Source organism: Vitis vinifera, chromosome 19 (genome assembly GCF_030704535.1).
Source record: "Vitis vinifera cultivar Pinot Noir 40024 chromosome 19, ASM3070453v1".
Taxonomy (NCBI): Eukaryota; Viridiplantae; Streptophyta; class Magnoliopsida; order Vitales; family Vitaceae; genus Vitis; species Vitis vinifera.
The window spans coordinates 6,386,515-6,414,499 of record NC_081823.1 but is presented as its reverse complement, the minus strand read 5'-3'; the positions used below and the strand labels follow the sequence as shown (position 1 = coordinate 6,414,499).

General features: G+C 36.7%; 1 protein-coding gene across 4 annotated transcripts; it reads left to right on the top strand.

Moving 5' to 3' along the window:
• The first annotated feature begins 60 nt into the window (after positions 1 to 60).
• On the top strand, positions 61 to 27,006 carry LOC100264016 (uncharacterized). Of its 4 annotated transcripts, none has more exons than XM_010646138.3 (14): positions 61 to 290; positions 939 to 2,067; positions 2,189 to 2,924; positions 5,136 to 5,634; positions 6,776 to 6,927; positions 7,004 to 10,423; positions 10,540 to 10,752; positions 11,564 to 11,767; positions 11,999 to 12,202; positions 13,529 to 13,687; positions 23,064 to 23,417; positions 24,085 to 24,523; positions 25,929 to 26,019; positions 26,578 to 27,006. In XM_010646138.3, the coding sequence occupies exons 1-14, from the start codon at positions 224 to 226 to the stop codon at positions 26,807 to 26,809; spliced, it is 7,899 nt and encodes a 2,632-aa protein (XP_010644440.1). In that variant the 5' UTR covers positions 61 to 223; the 3' UTR covers positions 26,810 to 27,006. The 4 variants fall into 4 exon arrangements, with proteins under 4 accessions (XP_010644440.1, XP_059591056.1, XP_059591055.1 ...); XM_059735072.1 differs by having other exon boundaries at positions 71 to 290; positions 25,935 to 26,019; XM_010646139.3 differs by lacking the exon at positions 61 to 290 and having other exon boundaries at positions 1,916 to 2,067; positions 2,215 to 2,924.
• The last annotated feature ends 979 nt before the right edge of the window (positions 27,007 to 27,985 follow it).

Genomic DNA, 27,985 nt, shown 5'->3' with positions numbered 1-27,985 from the left:
AAATGGGATTATCAATTAATTAGAAATTTGGAATACACGGAACTGAAATACCCAATCCACGTTGGGAACATCATGCCCCTGGAACCAAACAGGTGCTTCTAAAAGCTTTGTCTCCCACCTCTATCCTTAAACCCTAAAACCCATACACCACCCGCCAGTACCCAGCTGCATATGCTCTTAGCCAAGGAAGTGCCCAACTCTGAGCCTCAAAAAATTAGTTACAATGGAAGAGGAAGAAGCAATTTACGGCGAAGATATTCAAAGAGAAGAGAACAGCGACGATGATGAAGGTGGGCTACGGTTTCTAATATGTAATGTTCCGTTTGGCTCCCCATAAAATAGAACCTAATGGAAAGAAAAGGAATTAAACGGTTGTTGGGCTGGGTTTGAGTTACAAACAACAGAGACAAAAGGTTGATCTTTTGTCTTCTGTTTTTTGTTTTTGGTTTTATGTGCCAATTGTTTCCCCGGAAACATCTCTATATGATTGCTTGGAATGAATATCGAAGTTGAAAGACACGACTTTATTGCTTGGAATGGATATTGAAGTTGAAAGACACGACTTTTTAACGAGTATTTTTAATTTTTTCTTGGCTTTGTTGTGTGATCAGAAGTAGGCTATGAAAAAATTGTGTAGGGGGGGAAAGGTTTCTTCATACCCCGTTTGCTGCTAAGAAAGCTAACGAAAAGAAAATAAAAAAAAATTAAATTCTGAATTATATATATATTTTCTGGGTTCCACAATTCAGTTAAGCCAAATGGTGGTATTAGACTCGTATAGCAATAATTTGGCATGTTTAGCCCAGAGTATGGATATGTCTTTAGTCCCGTGTCTGTCTTGTTATTTTTGATGAATAAATTATATGAAAAAAATGTGAGTTTTATAATTTGAAATCAATGGACACGTAAAATTCATTTTGTTATTTGTTTAATTGCAGTTGATGTGAATGACCTGGATAGCGAGGCTGAGGAACAAGAAAATCTGAAATTTGTAGTCAAAGCATCTCATGAAGCTAAACTCAGAGAGCTATTGCATAATATTAATTTGATTGAAGTTAAGTTGTATTCCGATGCTTCAAAGGAGTTCATCAAGTTGCTTCGGCGTAATACAGGGGGTGAACTGCTCCATCAGTATGCACAGACAAGCTCCAAGTTCTCAGAGCTTCAAGATGCTTGGAAGCGTTGGCAGGGGAAACCTGGAATGTCATATATCTTGTCATTAATTTCTGCTATATTGAGTCATCCTGATGGAATCTATAGGCCAAATGACACCAGGAGGATTGCTATTAGTAGGATTATTGATAAGTTTGCACGCTCGATTGTTGAAGAAAAGTTGGAAGATATTTATAAGGAACTGAACAGTAAAGAAGGGAAGCACCAGAAGGCTGCTCTTCTGCTGATGGCTTCAATAGTTAGACGTAGCTCGAGTTTGGCTTCTGAGGTTGCAAAGAGTTTTAATTTCAAATTCCCAGTCTTTCCAAAGCTTGCGGAGTATAAACTGAAGCAAGTTGAAAAGAAAAGGAAGCATTCGACAAGAAAATCATTTATTGGGTTTGCAATGTCATTTTTGGAAGTGGGTAAGCCAGGATTATTGAGGTGGATCCTACAGCAGAAGGAAATGTATTCAGGTGTTCTTCGTGGGCTTGGGAGTGATGATGTTGAAACAGTTGTTTATGTTCTGTCTACATTGAAGGACAGGGTTCTTATTCCAGAATCATTGGTGCCTCCAGGTCTTCGGAGTGTGCTATTTGGGAGTGTTACTCTAGAACAGTTGGTCAGCATTTCTGGAAGGGAGGATGGTGGCCCTGCTTCAGAGTTGGCACACAGGGTTCTGGTTATGGTTTGTACCGACCCTTGTAACGGACTGATGCCAGATTTGAAGAGACACCCATATCCATTAAGGGGTAATCCAAAGCGACTTTTGGGTCTCATGAAGAAGCTCAAAGCAACAGAGGTTGCCTATCACAGAGATCTGCTTTTGTCTATTGTTAAAGGGAGACCTTCTTTTTGTTCAGCATACATGGATGAGTTCCCTTACAAACTTGAAGACCATACATCATCTACCTGGTTAGATTCTCACAGAGTTAAAGGATCTTGTGCATAATCTCTGTGTTTTTCCATTTTTGTTTTTAATCTATTTTGTTTCATCTCTTTCTGTAAGTGTGCATGGTGACTGAAGTACTTGCAGGTTTGCTGCTGTTTCTCTGGCTGCAGATTTGGTTTCCTCAGTTGGTATTGGCCTTCCTTTCAATTTCATCAATTCCGAGTCTCTAGATCTGCCATCCTTTGATAGTTCAGATGTGCAGAGTATTATGAAATGCATTTGTTGTCGTCCATTCAGCCGATTGGTTGTCAATAAGGGGTTACTTCACCCTAATGTTTTTGTGAAGCATGGAACTTTAAGGCTTCTCTTGGAGGAACTGAAGTTCTTGGACTCCTTCGTAAGTGCTATTAACCATACTTCTTGTTCCAGCAATCAAATGATGCATAGACTGGCACCTTTAAAGCAAGAAATTGAGAATGAAGTTCGAATGTTGCTCCCTGATCCTCAAGTTCTATTAACACTACTTTCTTCACTAAGTAGTCAATCCAGAATTCAAGAGTTGGGTTTGAAAAGAAAAGGAAATTCTGAAAATTTTAATGTACATAGAAGAAATGATAGAAAGAAATTGAAAACAGATGTTTTGAATGAAGACACAGATATCATTGTCAGTGGGATAAGTTCTGGTCTGGATATTGCTTTTCATGGAGGTGAAAAGGCTCTTGATACATTTACTGCAGATGACATGGATAGTGGAAAGGATAATGTAAAGATTATTGCAAAAATCTGGGGTTTGCAACCATCCTCCATGGGTGGTATTGCATTAAGGGATGTGGAGACATGCTTCCATTCTAAGTTGCTTGATGCTCTCAAAATTTATGCTGTAAGTTCCAATTCTTTGAATTAATGCATTTCTGGATAATAGGATTTCTGCATTATCATGTTCTTGTAAAGTATTGCTGTTGTGACCTTTAGATTGGGTTCCCTGAGTCAACCAAGTCAATAGTATTTGGGGAACACGAATGGACCAATCAGAGTTTAGAGCATTTCAAGTCTCACCTCTTAACACTTGCAATGATGTGAGGGCAAGGAAAATGCTTGAGGTGTAACCATGAAGCTTAAACTGATACTCACACCCTGAAGCATAAGGCTCTCATTAAGCATTGGCCTCAATCCTAGGGTCTTTACTTATGTCTGAAAGTATTTGCCTCATTATCAAACCAAGTAAGGTCTATGTCAAGTGGACGGTTGAATGTGAGATCCTTTGTGAATTAGCAGCCCTCAGGTCCCTCAAACTTTTGCATCAATGATTAATGTCAAATGTGCCTTCTAATAACCTTTAAATTGCTTGTTAAAGAAATAAAATTAATAGTTTATGTCTAAAGTAGATTGGTGGATGAGGGTAGCAGAAACATAATTTTCACCAGATATAATTACTTGAGTTTCTTGGATTTAGACTTAGTGAAATGTACTTCTTTTTATAGGAAAGTTCTTGGACAGTTTTCCCTTGTTCTTTTTAATCGTGTTTCCCTTTTTTCATTTATTTTACATTGGTGCAATCAATTATGATACTTATGTCCTACAATAAGGTTCATGCCTCCCTTCATGAGAGAATTAAAAGCTTCTCCTCCCTCTCCTTTTTTTGAAACTACACACATCTTTTTAATCAGACTTTGTATAGAGGTGTTTGTACTTGTTGAAGGAATTCTCATCCTCTTTTTACTTATTATTTCAATACAATGAAATGGTTGTTTCTTGTATATATAGAGATGTTAGACCTACAAATGTCAATGTCAATTTTATATTACCTTTACAACTTGGGTATGGAAGGGGAACTCTTCATGTTTGTTTGATCACTTAGGTGAGAAAGAAGTAATTCTTGAAATTGCCAGAGTCCTGATTAGGCTGTTTTCCAGATGGGAGTAATCCTTGTGTCATGTACTGGTAATCTGGATAATGATCTAAAGACGCAGAAAAATTGCTAAATTGTGTTGTGAATTGTTCAATCCAGGACAACCAGAGGACTTGTCCTAAATATTCAAATTTTTAGTGCTTGATAAAAATGACACTTTTTTGTGTTGCACACATACTTGCATGGACTTAATTACATTACCATTTTGGACTCTCTCTCTCTCTCTCTCTTTTTGGATCAGATACCATTTTGGACTTATCATGATTTCTTTATTTGATACTCTATATTCGTTGTTAGCTTGGTATACATTTTGGGACCATTAACTAATAACTTGAGTTTGTGGGTCAAATTGATAGCCTAATATGCTATCAAAGTTTTAGTTAGCCAGAGGTGTCAAGTTTGAGTCTCTTTGTTCCTTTATTCCTCCATCTGTTTATTTGTAATCCAATCTGTACCACATGTGGGTATAGGGTCACATGTGAGAGATGGGGGGGTGTGAACCAGGTATAAATTGTGGGCCTATCATCTAATAGTTTAAGCTTTTGAATTAACATTTGTAACAATCATTGATACCCAAATTAATGCCTTGCATAAAAATATAATAATCAATCATTTTGAATAAATAACATTATTTAATTTGGGTTTATATTGAGTTTTCCTGGGCCTTTTCCCTGTGGGGTCATTGACATAGCAATAACCTCAAGGCTGGATAATGGCATGCTAAATACTTGTCAGGTTATGGTGTATGTTTGCATTCTCTTCACTTTTCTGTTCATTTCCCATTCTTTTGAGTGATTGGGAACCCTTTTTGATAATTCTTTTCTCTTCTTGGATTATAGGGGTATCCAGAAAATATTATGAACTTTCTACTTGTTTGAGCTTTAGTTCTTCACTTTTCTCTTACTAGCATTAGGTTGTATATTGTTCTTATTGCACCAAATTATCCTATGTTGCAGTGCCTGTGATTGCATTTTATGCAGCTCAGATCTCTTGAGCCTCTGGCAATGATTCACTTAATTCTACAGCACCAAATGGAAACCTGGGTTCTATAAATCATAGTGCCAACTAATATTGTAGTTTACTTGAAACATGGAGTTTGATGATTCTATTGAAATTTTAGTCTAACAGTAAAAATGTTCCTGATGATTAACCCTTATAATCATTAAGTTTCTTATCTTGCAGCGAATTATGCCTACTGTGTTGGAGGGATCATTTGATTTCTTCATAAATCTCCTCGGTAACAGTTCAGTGTTATCAATTGATGTGCAGCAGTCTGTATTGTCCCTTCTAATAGAATATATTGGACGGTCTCCTAAGAGTGAGATTCCCATAAGAGTCCCGGCACTTATGTACAAACATCTGCAGCCATTTATCGACTTATTGATTTTTTCATCAACCAGAGATATAAGAGAGCAAGCATTTTATCTGGCACTTGCAGCCATGTTCAGTACCGGTGTATTTGATTCTAACATATCTGAATTAGGTGCATGGTTCTTATTTCTACCTGGCTATGGTAGAGCTAGTAAGTCATCTGTTGACACCCAAGGGGTAGAAGTTTTCCAATCCTTGTCGACAGCTGTTATCTCGTTCTTTTGTGATGCTGTTTCCACCATTGGAAATAACTCATTCAAATATTGGGATCTTATGAGGCTCCATATCTCCCATTTAAAAGGCATTAAAGGTAATTAATTTCATCTTATTATACTATTCTTGTTACTTGTATTATTTTCATGGATTAAGTTTATATCCATGGAGTGCAATTAATATTTTGTAATGCTCCCTCCATATCTTTGCTGCACTCTGGTTTGAGCTGTTCAAATTCTTAGCCTGGTATACATTGTGGGCCTATTATTTAATAACCTAAGTTGTTAGGTAATGGTGAGTCAATAATGCATGTGCTGATTTGGACTAATCCCTAACACCCCGCCTCATGGGCATCCTTCTTTGCGCTTGTTGGGCTCAATAAATGAGGAAAATAAACAAGCAGTGAGATTTGAACTCATGATCTCCCTAAAACAAAGGCTTTGATACCAAGCTAACACAATTTATTGTCCAAAGCTTCCTTGCATTTGGCATGATGAAAACTAAATTGATCAAGTCTATTGGACAAAGTAAGGGTCTTGACTTCCTAGTCTAGAGGTAAACTTGATTAGTTGGAAACATGTGGTTTTGATTTTTTAACTCTCATCATGAAGAAGGCTTTGGCCCTTTTGATTAATATTTCTTATCTAACTTATGAATTCTTTCTTCTGGTTTGCATTTGTATTAGATTGTTTGTCTCAGTCTAAGTAATACTACAGTCAACTTATTTATTTTGTCCCTTCTGCTAGCTACTTTGTCAATGATTCTGCTAGGTTTTATTTCAACAGCACTCAATCCTTAAATCTAGCTTTGAAACGAATGTGTGGTCCTTGGTATCACCATGCAACTATTAATTTTAAAAACTTCCATGCTCATTCAATTGGAATAGGTAAGTGGAAAGAACTAGGGACAGTTTGGTGGTGGAAATGAACTGTTTTCTGTTTTCCAAAACAGCAACAATTAAATTGTGCATGGGATGTGTTTAGCAGCACATTCTAAAAAATTGCTTTCAAATACATTTCCTGAAAATGGACCATTTATAGAAAACGTTAAAAATGCTGTTTCTTATTTTAAAAATGCAATCAGTTTAATGCTTAAAAATGATCCAAAACCGAGCATGTTCATTGTTTCCATTTTTGCAAATGGGAATCTGAAAGAACTTTTTTCATTATTGCTACCAAGTAATTCCCTTACATTTTCCTCTTTCTTTTCTCTAATTTTTTGCATAAAATGTGTGGCAGATGTATCACCTCATTTCAGCCCTCTCATCATCTGTGTCCTAGAGAAGTGTCAAAGGGTGCTCAAGTCTGGATCTGGAACCTTTACGCTAGCTGAGAAATCAATTATATCATTGTATGTGTCCAACACATTAACCTATCTCCTGCAAACTCAGGTAAACTTTAAGCATTTAGCTTTCTGTGACAGGTTTTTGGTATATAATATAATAAAATAACTGAATTTTTTGATAGGTAGATCCTGGATTGTTATCTTCTCTCCTTGATTTAGTTTTATCTGAAAGACTTGAAGATCAATGTCTGGATTCCATGGAGTGGAGGCCGTTGAAGAATCTATTGCTCTTTTCACAAGACATATCACACCAACGACATTATTGCATTTTTTCTATTGATGAAAAAGCTAGGCATACTGACAGTTCTTTTAATGATACACTTGCTGAAGTGCAAAGAATTGTTAGGAGTGGGCATGATAGTGGATTAACTGGAATAGCTAAAATGTTCTCTTCCTCAATTGTTGGTACAACACCTGATGATATATTAAAGAATTTTCCATCAGTTATTACTGTTTCACAGGACCTTCAAGGAGTTCCTTTTGCACTTTTGTCATCTATATCTTTTCATGATCGGAGTCTTCTAGCCAGGGCTTCTAAGTTATGGCCTGATATATTCTTTTCTGGTCTGCAAAGAGTTGGATTGATGATACACTCCAAAGGCAAAGGAGATGATAATTGCAGGATTCCTAGCCATTCCTTGTCTGCCGAGGAAATATTTCCTAAGACAGATTTTGGTTTAAGTGAGTCTGCTTCTGTTGCATTTAGTCTCTTTCTGCAGCAGGCACCTTTTCATGTGTTGTTTCCTGCAATTATGAACATTGATGGTCCATATTTATTGGAGCCCTCTAAAGTACAACAGTTGCTTCTAGCTAAACTATCTGAACAGACCACTGATTACCTCATTCTTTCTCTTCGCCATGTGCTATTCTGGATCCATCAGATACGATCATACTATAGAATAAGGCCATTAGGTGAACTGGAACATCTTTTTGAAGTTTGCTTCATTCTTGTGGAACGAATGCTGGATGAACTATTGGTTCTGAGACCTGATTCTGATTGTTCAACAACTATTGGAGTTCCTTTCTCTACAGTTCAAGAAGTGGCTGAAATCATCTTCTGTCATCCTGCAGTTATGGTGTCATTGTCTTGTCCTTTGAGCTGTCATGAGGAATTAACAAAAGGAACTATTGGAGACAGTTTGGAGACTTTTCTTAGATCATCCAAACATTCAGTTCATAAAATGGACCATCATGTCTTGAACTTGTTGATAAGCACTTCTGATTATCTGGTAGCTCTATGTGATGGCCAGAATCCTATATCTAAAGTTGATGACAGTGCAAAGAAACAACTTGTAAAGGTTTTCAAAGCCCTGTTACAGAGACTACTCCTGGAACTCAGGAGCAGGTTTGATGTGTGTATCAGGACCAAAAATTTTGTGCCCTTTCTCCAGGCATTTTATGCTTCACATATTTTGAGTCATTTTATATCACCCTTCAAGCTGTTTGAGTTAGCGTATTGGATGTTTAGTAGAGTTGATCTGAATGACCTGACAACTGGGGAATTTGACAATATGTCTGCACTCTCTGTTGTATTTTGCATTGCCAGTGGTGCTTTTGACATGTTATCTAGTTATTTTCAGCATCCAATTACAAAGAAAGTACAATTCGATTTGTTTTGGGAAATGGAAGAAAAAAGTTTCGACATTATTGTTTTTGAGAAAATTTATATGAAGGCATTAGAGTTTGCCACATGTTTCAAACTAGAGTTTGCAGATGTATGTTTGCTGAAAGCTGTTAAAGTAATGTACAGGCAGAAATTTGAGCAGCATCAGAGTTTTCTTCTTCCATTGAGTTTGGTATCATCAAGGGTGATAGTGAGTACTCCTGTAAAAATGATTTCGCATTGCATAAACAGGCCAAGCATGATCAGAGCTAAATTATTATTTCTTCTTATTGAAGTGAGTCCCCTGCATTCATCAGTCTTTGGGCACTTATTTTCAGGTCTTCTTAACAAAGGTTTGCCGCATAAGGACAATGTGGTGGAAACTCCTTCAGATGAAGGCTTTATGATGCTTCTCCCTGCTGCGTTGTCATACTTGAAATCAACTTCCTTGAAATTTGGGAAGCAGTACTACACATGTTTTAAAGGTATACCTTCTTTATATTCAAGGATTCTCCTGGATGGTTTCCTTGACTGGAAGGGCTTTGTGTCAAGAAGCATATTTCAGATTGAAGATGGCGAATTCTTACCTTCATCCACTGAGGACCTTTCCAATCTCGTTAACAGTAGTCTTCTGGGAAAATCTATTCATATGTTGTGGTTTTACTTTGCCTTCAGTGGGCATTCAATGAAAAAGAAGAAGCGATTCAAGCTATTTGATGTCATTTTCCCATGCTCTGGACAGGATGGAATGCTAGACTGTGATGTTAGTGAAATTGATTCTTATTCACTTAACCAGTCATTAAACTTTGTTAATAGAGTTGTTGCAAAGATATCTTTATGTAGGATGCTGTTATTTCCAGGGGATTGCCAGGTTAAGTCTCTGTCCAAAGAGTCAGATGGACCTGTGGAGGATACTCCTTTGGAAATGGGATTAAATAGAGAGGACTCATCAAGGATCCGGTTGATCAACATCTTGGTGAATACTTGGCAGAAGATTGTTGAGAGATTCTCCTGTGTCTCTGATAATTCTGGAAAAGTGACAGACACAGACTGTTTGCCCTTGTTCAAGTTCTTGGAAGTCTTTATTTTGAGAAATGTTCTTGAATTAGCCAGAGAAATGCATAATAGTCTTATCCAACTTCATTCTCTTCCCTTCCTGGAGAAACTCACAAGATTGTCTCTTCTTCATAGGTTTGAGGATGCTACAACGTTGAAAATGCTCCGAAGTGTCCTAACTTCACTTTCTGAAGGGAAATTTTCACATGTTTTACTTCTTCAGCTGCTGCTTGCCCACTCCCAATTTGCCCCCACTATTCAATCTGTCTCTAAATCACCTGGTTGCTCTCAGGTTGGTGTGTTTTCGAAGCCTATGTCCAGCATTCTTAGATCACTTACCTTTACTTGCACTGATCAAGGTACTATTGATGGTAATAACAATTTTGAAAGATCAGATCTGTGTGTGAAACAGCTGGAAGTTATTAAGTTACTCAGGTTACTCCTTTGTTTCAAGGGCCACTGGGATGGTTCTGATTTGGAAAAAAATATTGACATAAATGCCAGAGAACTAATCTCATTGCTTTTGTCTTCTTATGGGGCAATGCTCAATGAAGTTGATTTGGAAATTTACAGTCTCATGCACGAGATTGAGTCTAATGATAGATTAAAATCTGGAAGTATTGCTGATATGGATTATCTCTGGGGAAGTTCTGCTTTGAGAATAAGGAAAGAACGAGTGCAGGAGTTGGAGATTTCAGCTAACAACATTCTTGATGCTGAAGCAGTAGAAGAACGCCAAAGAAGTCAATTTAGAGAAAACCTTCCCATTGACCCCAAATTATGCGTGAACACAGTGCTATATTTTCCCTATAATAGAACTGCATCTGATGGACCCATATCCTTGAACAAGGTTCACCCAGATAATGTTAAGGATATGATCCAGGTACATTCCAGATTTTTTAACTACATTAGTGCATCAATCCTCTTTTGGAACACTGTATCAATGGTTTATGTTTTTTGATGGCAGAGAATTCTCAAATAACTTAACTGATTATGCAGGGATATCCTCCTCATGTTGAAAATGTACCACGATATGATCCTGTTTTCATCTTGCACTTTTCAATTCATAGTCTGTCAATGCGTTACATTGAACCTGTGGAGTTCTCTGCGTTAGGCTTGCTTGCAGTTGCATTTGTTAGCTTGTCTTCACCTGATGACATGATAAGGAAATTGGGTTATGAAACTCTTGGGAGATTTAAGAATGCATTGGAGGTAATGCTCTTTGTCCATCAAATAACTGTCTGATGCAAGTTGTCTGTGTTTTGTATTGTAAAATTTTCACTATGTTTAGTTGTTTCATTGTCTAAGAAATGAATTATTATGTTGCATCTGTATGGGTGTTTGAAAATGCATCCACTGAGTAGGTCTTAGAATTCACCATGTATATTTTGGTTTTTGTTTATGAGCTTTTGTGTGACATAAAAGGGCAGTCTTTAACATATAGATGTCAAGAAGTTTGGTTCATCATTACGTTTGTCAATGTTAAACAACCCCCATCCAAATCTACCTACCAAAAAGAGGCCACTGCTACCCACAATGTAAAACAGAAAGTGGAAACATCTACTAATAAAAAAAACCATAAAAAATTAAACATGGTTTCTGTGATTATCAAAGTTCAAAGGTAGAGTTCAATTTTTATCCTACATATGTCTGCATGTGTAAGTGACATGATATCTCAAGTAGATGATGAATCATTCTCATTTGCTTTGAGATGTGATAAACTCAACAGCTTGAAATACTCTGCAGTTGTTAACTCTAAAAGTTGAATCCTGCAGGATAGTAGTCCATTGTTTGTTCTCTTGGTATTGCAATGGAGGGACTATAACAATAGGAGTGCCACTGATAATGGATTCCAATGAGTGCTATGGTGTTCAGTAATTAGGCATAGATAACTTTTTGTTGTTGTTGTTAATAGTATTATTATTATTATTATTATTACTATATTGTAGTTCATAGTTTCCCTTTCTGCATTTGATATGTGTTTAAGTTACTTATAATAAACAGTCCAAACTATTTGTTACAGATGTGCCAAAAGAGGAAGGATGTAATGCAACTACGGCTTTTGTTGACATACATGCAAAATGGAATAGAAGAGCCATGGCAGAGAATTCCTTCTGTAACTGCAATTTTTGCTGCAGAGGCTTCTTTTATATTGTTGGATCCTTCACATGAACATTATTCAACCATAAGCAAGCTTTTGATGCGCAGTACTGGGGTGAATATGAAAGTATATGCTCTATGACTGAAATAATTTTCCAGTTTATACTGTTGTTGTTTCTTTTCATCTTGGTGTTGCACTTCTTAGTGTTTGTTTTATTCATTTTCTTGGGTTCCTTTTTGAGTGATCAGATTTAATCAACACATCAACCAAGCAGTTGTCTTATTGTCTTATTTTATGTCTTTGCTGCTTATATGAGGATGGGCTTTCTTCTTATACATCTTTTAATTTTATTTGCAGTGTATACCACTATTTAATAATTTCATTTGGAGTTCATCCATTAATTTCAAGTCAGAAAGGTTGTGGATACTTCGCCTTTCATATGCAGGACTGAATTTAGAAGATGATGCTCAAATCTATATCAGGAACTCCATTCTTGAAACTATATTGAGTTTTTATGCATCTCCTTTTTCAGATAATGAGTCAAAGGAATTGATTCTTCAGGTAATACTGTGCACATTGTGAATATTTGCTTACTGTTTACTGCCCTGCAAGATTGCTTTGACTTATGTTGTAATTACATTACTCTATGGTGGTTAGGTTGAATTACACTACTCTATGGTTGTTGATATTGTGTTGGTTCATTGAAAATCTTGGAGATGGTATATTTTTTGTGATGCATCCATTAGATCACATGGGCTTTTCTAAATTGTTGGATTCATTCAAACATATTGAGTTTTTAACTGATGGAGGCATTGAGCTTCTTGAAAACTATAAGCCTGGTTCTGTCTAGTTCTTTCTTTCTAGTCTATAGTTTGATGTTGATTCAGGAAGCAAGCTGAAATTCTCAAATGATTTGGTAGGAAGAGGTTTTTTGACAAAATTTTAGTTCATGCAATTTTATGGTTTTCTAGGAATAAGAATGCTGCCATCTTTTAATCACTGCCTTTTCTCGTGATGGTTCTGCCTGAAATTGCAATTATGTGTATAACACAGTGAAGTTGAAAAATTTGACCTGATTCTATGTGATCTCCTCAAACATGTTAATTCATCATCTTCTGTACTGAACCATTGAATTTGGGTTGATGAATTCAATAGAATTCCATTGTTGATCTGCCTTTTTAGGGCACTTATGTCACTTGGTTGTTTAACTTGTAAAAACTCCATCATATTTCTTAAAGGCAACTTGGTTCCCTAAAAGCTCTCCCCAAAACTAAAGCTCTTGTTTTCATAGGAACTTTATCAAAAATGTAAATACAAGGAACATGCTTTAGAGGACACCAAAAAATTGAAACTCTTCCTTAATTGAAGGTGGGGGAATATGATCATCTCATCTTCCATTGTGAATTTGTGGATATATGTCTAGACTCATCTTAATAAAAGCTTATTGCTAGGAATAAGGCTTTGTTGAGTAGAGTTAGTTGATCTCTATATAGTTTTAGATTACTTAGCTGATAGCTAAGTGTTACAAGCTTAAACTCATGAATGCATGCTTTAAACCCAGGCAATTGCAGACTTGCCTACCTTTGCTTTCAGCTAAGCCTCCATTGCCTAGGAATTTTGATATAAATGATACTACATTGTTACACCTTGGTAATGTGTTTACTAAAATAGGTGACGAATGATGATCCTTGGGGCATTTTTTATTTTATTTTATTTTATTTATTTATTCCCAACACCTGACTTAACTTTTTGTTGCTATAATATGTTAGTATGGGGTTTCAAATATGAGTTGAATCTGTAACACATGTTGTACTTTACCATGGTTGCTTATAAACTGCTCCCACTCCCAGTGACGGAATAACAATTATTCTATGTTTTGCATCATAGATAGTGAAGAAGTCTGTGAAATTGCACAAGATGGCTCGTTATCTAGTTGAACACTGTGGTCTAATTTCATGGTTGTCATCTGCACTCTCATTCTTTAGTGAGAGGCTCAGTGGAGATCAGAGAAGTTTTTGGTTAAAGCAGTTGACCATTGTGACAGAGGTAATTACTCCTTTTTCTACTCTATTCTCTCTCCCTCTCTCTATGTGTCGTTTTTCCCTATAGAGCGGTTAGGTTTGGTGGAGAGGACCAAGAGGTTTGCTAAGATATATTTGATTTTGATAAAAAATTGTTTTCTTGAACATATTCACTAAGGAGCATCTTCAAGTATGTTTTATCTTATCAGAAAGAAAGATTACTACTGAAGTGGTTAGGGTTCTATCCTCAGTAAGGTCAAAATATGTCTCTCTCTCTCTCTCTCTCTCTTACACTCTGTAATTCTCTCTAAATTTTGCATGAAGTGGAAGGATTGGATTATCCAAAAATTTATTTTCTGTTGTGCTAGACTGTAGAGTATTTTGACAAGTTCAGCGATTTATGTACAAGTTTGAATAGCCCTTAACATGGGCATGTGTGGTAGCACCTTTCACCCACATGGCCCAAGGCATGTTTGGTGTTGGCATGTCTAAACTCAACAAGGTACTAATAAAAAAAATAAAAACTCAACAAGGTGTTGTGGCTTGGAAAATACATTCATAGTAGAGGTTGTGTCTTCCAAAGATGAGCATGGGTGGGAACCCTTGAAGGATCAAAGAGGGCTAAGTGACATGAGTGGCAGGAAGGGTGTGTGCTGTGGGTAGCGTGGTGCTGCAAGCACACATGACACTGCCAACATATGTTGCAGGACTTATGGGCGTCATATGCAGCAATGGAAACATGTTATGGCATGCTCGTGTGGGCTTTGACAAAGTTACAAGTTTTTGACACTTTAATGATTTCCCTAAGTTTCTAGAGGCCTAAGATGAATATTCCAAATGATGAGGTATTTTTCTGGATTTTCTATATTTAGAAAAAAATCTATTATGCCTGCAGAAGCATCCTTGATGTCTCCTGCTAACAGATTTAAAATTGCTCAGAATTCTCTTTTGGGAGGGAGTGGTAGTCTCACTTAGGATAACCCAAGGGTGTGGGCTATGGAATGATGTGGGCACACCTGAGGGATACCAAGATTCTCCATGGACACTGCAAGGCACCATTAGGGCTTGCACACACCTAAGTGCACAGTGGGTTGGGTGAGGCATAGGAGCTTGGACATAGAGGCATGAATGGAGCATGATATTTTGGATATGGGCTGTTTGGCTGAGGCATAAAGCATGGGATTGTGGCAGACATTTGTGGGCAGTTATTGAGGTAACTGATGCATGGAGTTGTTAACCCTATTCATCAGCAAAATGGGGGTAACTGATGCATGGATAGGGGGCTCTCTATTCGCTTGCAAACATGGGGTCATGCTGGAGAGATGCATGGGTCACTTGGCAACACTTGAAGGATGACTAAAGTTTGTGGGACACCTAGCAGTACTTTAAGGGAAGTTAAGGACCATGATAAATTGCCAAGACAGGTGGCAGAACATGGGCAAGGTCTCTAAAATGTGTGCCTTTGATTGTGTATGTATACCCTATTGTGCATGTAAAAAGGCGGGGAGGGGATTAGTCTCCATAGAGGCTTAGTGCTATTTGTAGGCCGTGGTTTCATTTGTTGTAGGAGGAAATAGTACAAGTTGGGAAAGTGATTTCCTGTACTTCCTTTGTGTGGCATGTGTTGCTGTGTGTGGGCTGGCTAAGATGAGTCTTAGCGCCATTGCAAGAAAAAAAAAATTATGCAATAGTGAATTATTGTGGCACCTAGTGTGTATGGCAGGCCTGGTTGGTTGCTAAAATTATTTATGTTATGTTTCTGAAATTTGGTAGAGTACCTACTTATCAATCTCTCAATACCGCTATTTCTCACATCCCATGTTGGGAGTAAATGGTATGGACTCTAGGAGTGAGATCATGGGTTTTTATTGAAGCTAGCTGGTCTGGACTTTGCTATCAATCCAGAGATTTTAGCCTTACTGTGAGGCTGGAAGAGGCTTTCTCAGTGGGGGTATGAATCTTCTTATAGCTGTCTTCTGGATCAATGCTAGGAAAGAAGGTCCTTTAGCTATGATCATTGGTGAGGAGTGATTTCTTATTTATCATAAGCATGGAGGTTTCTTTCTGTTGGGAGCCTAGACGCTGTAATTGGGCAGTTCATGGGAAGAAAGGTGCCAGTTCCCTGGTTCTGTTTGTGGAGAATTTTTTGGTTGATAAGCACATAGCAAAAAGAGCCTCAACAAAAGCACAATGAAGTACACAGGATGTATAAAAAGGGTGTCAATCAAAGAAAGGACAAAACAAAGAGAAAGCAAAAAACTCCCCTACTCAGCCCCCAATCAATCAACAAAATCCACTGTAGACAATGTTTCCTGCTTTATACTATGCCTAACAAACTCTATTAAATTATAAATAAAAGAGGATTTGAGCAATTGCTTTGATTGCTCCACGTCTTTGAATTCTCTTTAATTTCTCTCCTTCGTAATTCAAAATAAAGACAAAGGAGCAGCCATTGATGCTTTTTTCTGCTTCTTCCCAATAAAGGACTTGTTCCAAGTTAACAAAGTCAGTCTTGTTGAATGCTTATTGACTTCTATGACTGGAGACCTAACATTAATGGGTTGTCATTTGAGTCCTTGATTTGAGAGGAGGCTAGGTGTTTGTAGTCTCTTTCTTTGAGGAGGAAGTCTTCTTAGCCCTATCAGCTTTGAATGGGGACAAAGCCTCGGGTCCTGATGGGTTTACTATGGCTTTTTGGCATCTTTGTTGGGATTTTGTCAAGAGTGAGGTGTTGGGCTTCTTTTAGGATTTTTTTTTATCTTGGGCATTTTGAAAGGAGCTTGAATACTACTTTCTTGGTCTTAATCCCAAAAGGGGGGTGCAGATGACCTAAAGGATTTTAGGCCTATTAGCTTGGTTGGGTGTTTATACAGATTATTGGCCAAGGTTTTAGCAAATAGACTAAAAAAAATGGTGGGAAAGGTAATCTATTCTTCTTAGAATGCTTTTATTGAAGGAAGACAAATTCTTGATGCAATCCTTATTGCCAATGAAGCCATTGACTCTAGGCTAAAGAGTGGTTCTAATGACATTCTTTGTAAGCTAGACATAGAAAAAGGCTATAATCATGCAATTTCTTATTAGCAGTTTTGGATAAGATGGGTTTTGGTCATAAGTGGATTGGGTGAATTAATTAGCGTATTTCTACAACCAAATTTTCTGTTTTGATCAATGGGACCCCAACTGGATTCTTCCATAGCTCTAGAGAATTGAGGTGAGGAGACCCTTTGTCTCCTTGTTTATTTGTTTTCGCTATGGAGGCTCTTACCTTTCTTTTTGATAAAGCCAGGAAGGGGGTTTTATTTCAGGTTTCAAGGTGGGAGGTAGAGGTGGTGAGGGAGTAGAGGTGTCTCACCTTTTCTTTGCGGATGATACTTTGATTTTCTATGAGGCTTTTATGGACTAGCTTTTGCATCTTCATTGGGTTTTGATGGAGTTTGAAGCAATTTTTGTGCTTAAGATCAACCTAGAAAAGAGTGAGCTAATTTTAGTTGGAAGGGTTCCTATTATGGAGGAGTTGGCGGATATTCTTGGGTGTAAGGTCGGGTTGTTACCTTCCAAATATTTTTGGCATTCCTTTGGGTGCTACCTTTAAATTGACGACAACTTGGGACTTGCTAGAAGAGAGGGTGTAGAGAAAGCTTGCAAGGTGGAAGAGACAATAGTTGTCCAAGAGGGGGACGCTTGACTCTTATCAAAAGTACTTTGTCTAGCCTTCCCATTTATTTCATGTCCATTTTTGTTATTCCAAAAAGGGTGTGTCGTGGAAAAACTTCGAAGGGGCTTTCTATAGGGAGGGGGTTCTCTTGAAAATAAGCCCCACTTGGTGAGTTGGCTCAAAGTTTGTAAACAAAAGGTGGAAGGAGGGTTGGACATTCATAATCTTTTTGTTTTGAATAAGGCTCTCTTAGGCAAGTGGACTTGGAGGTTCATGTAAGAAGGGGAGTTGTTGTGGAAGAATAATCATTGGGAAGTATGGGGTGGAAAAAGGGGGTTGGTGCTCTTTGGAGGTGAGGAGGGTCATGGCGTAGGGTTGTGGAAGGCTATAGGAAGAGATTGGGATGTTTTCATAAGCAAGATCTCTTCTGTTGTGGGGATAAGATTTTGGAAGGACATTTGGTGTGGGAACACCCCTTTGAGGACCTTTTTCCCAAAGGATGCTTGGGTTTATGATGCCCGGGAGTAGGTTGAAAATGGGGGGCTATGGAACTCTCATTTCATAAGGAATTTCCAAGACTGGGAGTTAGGTTGTGTTGAAACACTTCTTTTTGAGTTTGCAAGGTAATTCAGTGAATAGGGAGGTAGATGGCAAGGCAATGTGAATGGTTACAAAGGGTGACAAGTTTTTAATTAAATCTTTCTATGATGGGATGGTTCAAAGGGGTTTAGAACCTTTCTTGGCAACAATCGTTTGGAATTCTTGGAACTTTAATTCTTGGTTCTGCTCGCCCCTTCTCTTGGAACTTTAATTTTCATCGTAACCTTTCCGATTCTGAGATAGAAGATTTAGAAAGCCTCATGCGGTCACTTGATTGTTTGCATTTATCCCCATCGGTTTCAGATGCGAGTTCCTGGTCTTTATCTTCTTCAGGGCTATTTACGGTCAAGTTTTTTTTTCTAGCCTTGTCCCACCTTTCCGATTCCTCTCCAGTTTTCCCTACTAAGTTTGTATGGAATTCTCAAGTCCCTTTTAAAGTCAAGTCCTTCGTCTGGTTAGTGACACATAAGAAGGTAAATACTAATGACTTGCTATAATTGAGAAGACCCTACAAAGCTCTTAGTCCTGACATTTGTGAGTTGTGTATGAAGCATGGAGAATCAGCAGATCATCTTTTCCTATATTGTTCCTTGACGATGGGGTTGTGGCACAGATTATTTTAGTTAGCCAAGATGGATTGGGTTCCCCTGAGAAGCATCTCTGACATGATGTCCATCAATTATAAAGGTTTTGGATTATCCAAGAGAGAGATAGTTTTGTGGCAAACTGCATGCATTGTTTTAATTTGGGTTGTGTGGCGGGAAAGAAATGCGAGGATATTTGAGGATAAAGTAAGGGATGCAGAGAATCTATGAGATTCCATTCACTTCCTTGCTTCTCTTTGGGGTTTTTGTTCCATGGTTTTTAAGGGAATTCCCCTTAATGTGTTACAACTAGATTGGCTAGCAGTGTGTAGGTCCAACGGGTTGGTCTAGCTTAGAGAGTTTGTTTATTTTTACATTGTAGCTTCTTGTTTTTGAATTCTTGTCGTTTAGTTTTTTCTTTGGTGGGAGGATTCCTCATCCTTCTCTTGTACTTCTTATTTCTATCAATATATCTCTTTGTCGTTTCCTATCAAAAAATATTCTTGGGCTCCAACAAAAGTGAGTTTTTTTGTTTGGGAAGCAATGTGGAAAGGGATTCTAACTATGGACATTCTGAAGAGGGGAGGGTAGACTTTGGTGAACAAATGTTTTCTATGCAAAGGCAAGGACGAATCTTGCGATCACATTCCTTCTTCATTGTTCTAAGGCAATTTTTTTATGACAATTGGTCTTCTTGTCGTTTGGAGTGGTGTGGGTGTTGAATACCTCAGTCCAAGCAATGCTTCTTAGTTGGCACAGCCACTCCATTGGTAAGAGGAGAAAGAAGGCATGGAATGTTGCTTCTCTTTGTTTGTTTTGGACTATTTTGAAAGAGAGGAATAGAAGGGCTTTGGAGAATGTTGAGCTTTTAGATCAAGAGCTAAAGTTCTCTTTTTTGTTTAACTTATTATAATGGTCTAAAAGGGGTTTAGGGCAAGAGTCCTCTATAATTGATTTTATCGCTTGGTTAGGTTGCCATTAAGGGGAGCGATTTCTTGTTTTTTTCTTTGGATTGCCTTGTATACTTCCTGTGTACTTGGTGTTTGGCTCTTTAATCTATATTGCTCTTTTGCCTGTCAAAAAAAAAAAGTCAGTCTTGTTGAAGAATGGATCATCCAAAATATCCCAAACAAGGAATAAAGTAGCTGCCACAACATTCTTGAATCCTGTTGTTTATTTTGAAGAATGGATCACCCAAAATCCCTTGAGTCGAGGGATTTTGTATGTTTGGCTTTGCATTTTATTCTTGAGTACTGCTGTTTTTCTCTTTGTTCCCTTCTCTGTGAGCTTCTTTTGAAGAATATATCATTCTTTTGTTGTAATGCCTTCTGTTCTTGTTGTGTTTTCCATTAAAGAGAAAAAAAAAAGCAGCAATCTTAATTTTTTTGAAGAACAACTTCTGTTAAAAATGAAGCATTTACGATCTAAGATGGAAAGATAAAGAGTCCTGCAAGGCAAAAGGAAAAGAATTCTAACCAAGGAAAGCCTAAAATCTGCCTCAGGCCATGTGAATGGTTCCAGAAGTCTCAGGACAAAATCTCCTCTAAACTCCTCAGGAGTCTCACCTCCTCTTTTAGCTATGGAAACAGTTTCCTCTTGTGCTCTCTAGCAATCCACCTGTCTGCACTCCCAGCCACGAATAAATATACCTAATTTCCTGCAGTATGGGTCTTGGATTTCCAGCTCTTCTATCTTCCTCTGCTGCTTCTTCATGTATGCATCTAATACTGTTGGTCTTTGTGATGTGGTCTTATTTTCCCTTGAGATAACCTTGAAGGGCCTTGAATGTTCATTTACTCCTATTAAGGGAAAAAACTTTTATTTTTCTCCTATTCGTTTGACTTGTTTTTATTTATATGATAACAATATCATTAGATGAAGAAAGGGACAAAAGGCTAGTACACGTGAAGTACACAAAAACCGCTACCGACTTCTGAAAAACATTACTATCTGTGAGGTTCAAGGACAGGTCTGGTTGAGGGAAGCCAGGACAAGTTTATATGTGAAATAAGCTTTAAGAATTTTTTGAACTTCAAGAAGTCAACTCTACATTCAAAAAATCTATTTGTTCTGTTCAAGATGATCTTATTTGGACCTCCATTTACAATATGCAAATCACACGAGGAATCCTTAACCGATCTAGGTGTAATGCAAAAAAATCCCCAACAAGGGTAAGAAGAGATTGTAGGGTTCTAGAACCACCACACATTAAAAAGAAAAAGATGAAGTTCTTTTCTTCTTAAAAGAGTGCTAAGGAAAGGGGGCACACCCAATGCATACAAGAAGTATGCATAAAAGATAAAACAAAGAATACCAACAAGTAGCTTCCTTCTTCTTCCACCTATTGAAAGAGTGCCCAGGAAAAGGTTGTCTTCTTCTTCTTCTACCTATTGAAAGAGTGCCCAGGAAAAGGTTGTCTTCTTCTTCTTCTACCTATTGAAAGAGTGCCAAGGAAAAGGGCTGTACCTTACGTATACAGGAACTTTACATAAAAGACAAAACAAAGAATACCAACAGGTATCTACAAAAAAGGCCTCAAAGCCCAAGTTATTCTGTACTAAGACTATCTTTGAAGTCCATCATTGAGAATTTTCCCATCTCTAATGAAACGTTGGATCATTCTAAGAGGGATTTAATGAAGCTCATCTTTGACCTCTGATTTGTGAGCTTTTCTTGATTAAAGATTCTGTGGTTTTGCTTTTTCCATATGCACCAGAACAAGTGCAAGGGAGCCATTCTCCAAACATGGTGTCTTTTCTTATACGATCCCTTCAATTTCCACTCAAGGAGCAGATTTCTCATTGTAGTAGAGATCAAAGATTGCTAAAAGTAAAGTCCATAACATAACACCTTTGTCCTCTCATAGTGAATCATAATGTGGTTACTAGACTCTTCACTCTCCCTGCATAAATTACATCTATTAAGTGTTATCCAACCACAATCCCCCCATCATCTCTCTTTCATTTATGTGTAAGTTAACATCTTCCCCCATATTGCTTCCCATATTGCTTCCCATATTGCTTCCCACATTCCTTTGGCTAAGAAGTCCACTCTAGTTTCAGCTCATGTAGAACTACAGTACAACTTTACACTGAAGTTTCCCTTCCTATATCCTCTTTCCAAGCTAAGATGTCTTTTCCTTCTTTTTATTATTTTACTTTTATTTTATTATTTTATTTTTATTGTTTTATTTATTTTTATATTTCTTTCCTCCTAAAGGGATTCTTCACTGATCTAGGCAATGCAAAAATTTTGCAACAAGGAGAAGAAACTCATCAAGTTCTAGACTCGCCTTACAATCAAGAAAGGCAATTGATTGATCCTTTGCCTTTTATTTTTTATATTTTTTTATTTTTTTATTTTAAAATTTTGAAAATTTTAAATTTTAATGTTATTATTTTATTATTCAAAATTTTAAATTAGAATTTTTTGAGCTTAATACACATACAGCGCCATTAGAGCCATTAGTGGTCCACCATCAAATCACTATCCCCTTTTGTCAATCATACAAAAAATGCCACTTTGGAAAAGGGCCTTGCATCCCCACCTCTAAATCCCTCAACATTCAATGAAAAATATTACCATTAAAAAAGCTATCAGGACATCCTCTAGAAACCAATATTTCAGTCTCATTCCTTATAAAATTAGTGGCATATAATCCTATCAATGAAAAGCTAAAGCTCTTCCAGTTCTAGATTTTGAAACAATATTATTAAGAGGCAATATGATCCAAGTTGAAGGCTGGGAAGGACAAAAGTGATATGGATTGAGACAGTTATAGAAGATATATTGGCCTATTAGGAGATGACATATATATGTATATGTGTGTGTGTGTGTATCAGATTATTGAAGCATAATCCTTGTTGATGTATATATGTATGTATGTATATGTATGTATGTATAGCTATTGAGTAAATTCGATTATGAAGTAGGATCCTTGGTGTCAATGATCACATAACTCTTTCTCTTCTTAGGGCAGATAATATGTCCCAGGTTCTGACATCAAGATCACTCAGTTTGAGTTCACAGGCCATTTTTGAATATTATCTGCTTAAATCAACTTGCAGTTAGTCACTATTATATTTGTTTATTGAAATCATTATTTATCTTGTCTATGAATTTAGCCTATAAAAAAAAAAAGAATACAGATCTTGTCTATGAAATTGACATAATTTTCTTTGCTGTAACCTACAGGCAGTTGTTCCTTATTGTGAAAAGTTTGTAGGATATTTCCATAATTTTGTCATCATCTTCATATCATTGTTGTTGTCATGCTTATTCCTGTTACAGTGAGGTATGCTTGTTTTATGAAATAAATGAAATGGTTCTGTGGGCACACTGGAGGGAGTATGCTGTGGTATCTGTGTTGTCTATTTGATTTTCTAGCATTAGCAAGAAGGAAACAATATGTTTTTGGGCAGTTCAATTACTTTAACACTTATATTGTTTTGTGTTTTGCTTCTATACAATCAATGTTCTGTGGACTAGTAGATATTGGAGATGTGGATTGTAGATGCTTGCTCCATTCTTATAACTTTTGTTTGTTTATCTTGATATAGGTTATCAATAATGTTATTTCATCCAGAAACATTATTGGGTGGTTGCAAAAGGATGCCCTTGAGCAGCTCTCAGAAGTTGCATTGCATTTATACAAACTCTTAATAGGTGCAGTGCAATTGATGAAGGACAATGTCACTTTGGTTAATTCGATTCTGCAAATACTGATATCAACATTGAAGTTTTCACAAAAAAGGAAAATATACCAGCCCCGTTTTACCATTTCAATTGAGGGTTTATTTAAAATATATCAAGCTGTTGTTGATGTATCTAGTGTTCCAAGATCGAGTCCTGCTTCAGAATTTGGATTAAAAGTGATACTCATGAGCTCGCCTCCACTGAACATTTTTCAAATGGTATCCTCTCTCTCTCTCTCTCTCTCTCTCTCTCCACCCAGTGTATGAGTTTGTGTGTTGCAGATGTGTGGCCAAGAGCTAAGTGTAACCAGGAAAAGCTACTCTTTACCATAATTATTTCTTGTGATAAGCGGTTTACTTTATTAGAATGAAAAGAAGCAATAGCCAATAGGAAAAGAGTGAAGCAGGTCGTTGAGCACTATACAAGAAGAAAGCCCTACACCCACCAAATAAAGAAAATGAAAAATCAACTATGTGGTTGTTGTTGTTGATATCTCATGTTAATCAGCTCCTCATACATGTTGGATAACACAATAATGTAGCACTCCTATGCACGCTCATACACCACACAACAAAAAAGAGAAAGATGATTTGAGTATCATGTGGGCAATAAACAAAATATAGGGTAAGACGTGATAGCTCATTGGTATCTTATATTTTCAATTTGTTTGTTTCAAAACTGGCCCCTTACACAAATTGGAAAACCCAATCATTTTTGATGTAGCACTTTTCAGTTCAGGATTGAGCTGTGTCCTTGACATGAGTAGTGTATCTCAACACCATTATCTTCTCTCTTCAATTAAATTTTGCATAGTGGACCGCCAAATTTAAGTTCTCCTTATTCTCTTAACTGTGCAATGAAATGTTGTTTCTATGTGCTCTACAGAAGCAAGAAGAGCTTCAAGAGTTTGTAGGATGGACGATTTCTACTGCTTTGCAGCCAGAATGTACAGGAACACTTCAACTTGCAGAGTCTTATCTCCATTTCAGAGTTTTCTCAGAGGAAGAGCCAAGCCAGGATTCTCTATTGTCAAAACTTTTGCGGTGGCTCACTGCTTCTGTAATCCTGGGTATGCTTTCATGGAAGTCTACTGATTTAGACATCAATATTTTAGAAAGATCAAATTCGAAAACTTTGCTATCTTTGCTGGAGCATGTGAAGAAAGGAAGTGGAGAAAATGGCAGGAATGCTTTTCATTGTGAAGAGATATTAGCTGCTTCTATTTTCTACCTCCAACAGCTTCTTGGGTTGAATTCCAGAGTGCTTCCTTCAGTGGTATCTGCACTTTGTTTGTTACTCCTTTCTGATGCCTCAAATTCTGCAGGTAAACTATTTTGATTTAGTGTTAATTTTATTTTTTTGCTTCCTGGAACTGAGTCCTGGAGTTGGTCATTTTGGAATTGGAGTATGGAATGATTCACCTCCTGTGTTTGGTACTATATATATCCAGAGTGTGGTCTTGGAATCCTACTTTAGAAGCCATGAAACTTCCTTAAATTATGTAATCTAGTAAGTGGATGGGGATGCTAAACTGATTTTAGGTTTTAATTTTGGCGCTTAGTTCCCCACATCATCTGTTCTAGTGATGCACAGCTACTTCTTTTAGGAGAATGTAGTAAAGCTCAGTTTGCTACAGGTTGGAGCTACACTACACTGCACTGAAGACTGCTCATGGGTAAAAAAAATGGAAGAATTATTAGTCAGTGAATTAACAAATTGTAAGTGGAAGTATTCTTTTGGTCTCTTGGTTCTTGGGGGGTGGGATGCAAATAGGTGTTTAAAATTTAACTCAATTCTTTTTGAACTTTTTGACCTAACATTTAAAACAAGATTATGATTAAAAGGAATTGCGAAAAAATGAACCACTCAACAACAAGACATGTAGAACCTTATGTGGAAACCTGCTTTAAGGTCAGAAACTGATCCAGAGTGAAAAACTACTAGCCTCTTGGCTGCAATCAAGAACCCACTAAAATATAGAACAGATTACAAGAGTTCTAGTGAGCCTTGAGATAATCAATCCTTCTCTCCGGGCTTAATTCAACAGCCCTTGTACTCATCCATCCTCAACAATAGAATCCTCAGTAGCATGCAAGCAAAAGCTACTTGTGGTCACTCCAAGGTATCACTCTTGTCACAAGAGTGACTTATAATTGCAGTTGATGGAGTTTGAGAGGATGGGTTTTTCAAAACTTGCAATATGATTAAAGATGAATCCTCAGAAAAACTCTAGAACCAAAAGAACCTAGATTAATGCCGGGAGAAAAGCCATGGTAGCTTATGATTTTAGTAGATGTTTTCCTAGATAAATTTACATAGCTAATCCCAAGTGGTTAAGAGTCTTAAGACTGTCCTTTCTTATGCAAATTTGCATATATTTGTAATATATCACATAGGTTATATTCTTCTGTCCAAGAAGACTTGGTAATATGCTACTGTGGCTCATAGGCTGTGGTATTTCTTTTGTAAGTCATATTTGTTTTGCATATTGGATCTGTTTGTTCCATTTTTGTAGAAAAACAAGAGTTTGATTGCTCTAACTGATCAAATCAGCCCGTAGCATTGTAATTCCTGACCTTGCTGAGTTCTGATGTTATGATAAAGTTTTTCTGATTTAATGTCTTGTCCCTGGATTATGTGTTGAGTTAGCTATTCAAATTAACTAGTAGATCAATCTTTTCAAGTAGGATATTTTGATGATTTTCCACTTTTTGTTATTCTTGGGCCAGGATCAGAATTCATGCTTGGTCATGAGAGTCATGTGGCATCACTCTGCTCAAGGATCCATTGTCCTGTGGAAGCAAATCCAGCTTGGAGATGGTAACATTTCATAATTCTCCAAATCTTTTCATTTTTTTTTTTCATTTTTGAGATATTTTTTATAGCTTTATATTCAAGCTAAGTAAACCGTGGAAATCAAAATTGTACTTGTTCTGATCACATAATCTGGATTTTCCTTTTTGAAGCCATTTCTGGAAAGTTTTGACCATTAAAATTTGATGAAAATTTTGATGGATGCCCAAATGTTTAAATCATAGAAAATAGGAACTTCTGGTGCAACCATTCAACCAAGTAAGGTACATCAAATTTCAGGTTTAATCCTTTTTTGGTACTGATGTGGTAGGGATATGCAAAAAATATGATGTAATTCTACAATCATATAGTAGCTTATCATACCTAACAGATGATGTCCATATTCTTTACCTGCTTATGCAGTCTTAGCACATTTACTACATCCATTACTAGTTATGTCAGGTTGGGATCAGATTCCTTGGGTTCAAGTCCTCCAAGTAGGGGTCTGCCTGTTTGGCTCTTACCAGTCTGTTATTTTTTGTTCTCAATATACTCTTATTCAAACTAATTTTCCGACTCCTGCAGGTCATTTTATCAGCCATGGAAGGATCTTACTTCAGAACCAACTGACCTACAGAAGATGGATGAACTCCATGCATGCCAATCTCTTTTAGTGGTAATCTCAAATTTTCTTGGAAAGAAATCACTAGATGCACCATTCCTATCTCATCAAGATGTGGAGAATTCTGGTGTTTATAAGTGGGAAAGAAGTATTATTGAAACTGAAAGCCATTCAAGGCAAAACCCATCTGTCTAATTTGCAATTTGCTGGTCTACTTAGGGTTTGTGGTAATACTAGTCCTCTGTTGTAACATTGTTTTAACCTAAATCTTTACTCGAATGTATATCATACATCGGAGAAAGTTGGTCCACATTGATTTTGGTTGAAACTTCTGCTGGTCTTGTAAAGGAACACTGAAAATAGTTGAAAGGAGAAAAGTTTTTTTTGCTTGAGATTGAGAATACATTGTGGTTCAATGCTTGGGTTAAGACTTGTGTTCTCACAACTAAAAAAAAAAAAAGTTAAATAAGATTTCAGATTTCTGTAATAAGCTAAATATGGAAACCGTGTCCGATATTTATAAAAAAGGCATCATTAATTAAGTGATATCATGTGTAAATCCAGATCTTATTATTTTTTATATACGAGTTTTATTCATTTGTACCACATATGACCGTTACATTATTATGTATCTTAGTCCTATTTATTTGTATCATATTTATTCAATGGTTCGGGTTTTATCATATATTTCAATGGTCTAGATTTGAAGCTTGGTAGACACTGAAGAACATATGTCTAGATTTGAAGCTCGGTAGACACTGAAGAACATATGTCAACCATTGCTGCTTGCCACCATGATAAAGTAGGGAACAGTACGAAGCTAAAGTTTGGGATGAAGCAAGAAGCCTAGAATCGTATAAAGCTGTAAAAAAGGGATTCACAAAAATCGCTTCATAACCATGGAAAATTCTAGGGTACCTCTTCGGTATCTACCGAAAAGTTTTTCTAAGCCATTGGATGTTCAATATTACATCTTGGTCATTCATTTTAAATTTGAAATAAAAATTCCACTTAACCAGTTAAGGGAAGAACCGGTGGCCTTCTTTCTTCCTCCCTTTTCAACAATTTTTGGTTTAAATAAAATAAATATGAGATAAAAAATAGAATTGGAAAAAAATAAAAATAAAAATGATATAAAATTTGAAAACATATTTATTAACAAAAAAAAAAAAATCATCATATATCATAATTACATTATTTTATTTTTAACAAATTATTAATCATTTAAATTCAACATAAAAATGAATATGGTAATATTTTAATATGAAATGAGTATTTTCATTAAAATTCAACATTTTGATAATCATATGTAAAACTTAGGTAATTAGATCGTCCTAATTTTTTTTTCGTACTCTCCAAATTTTACATTTT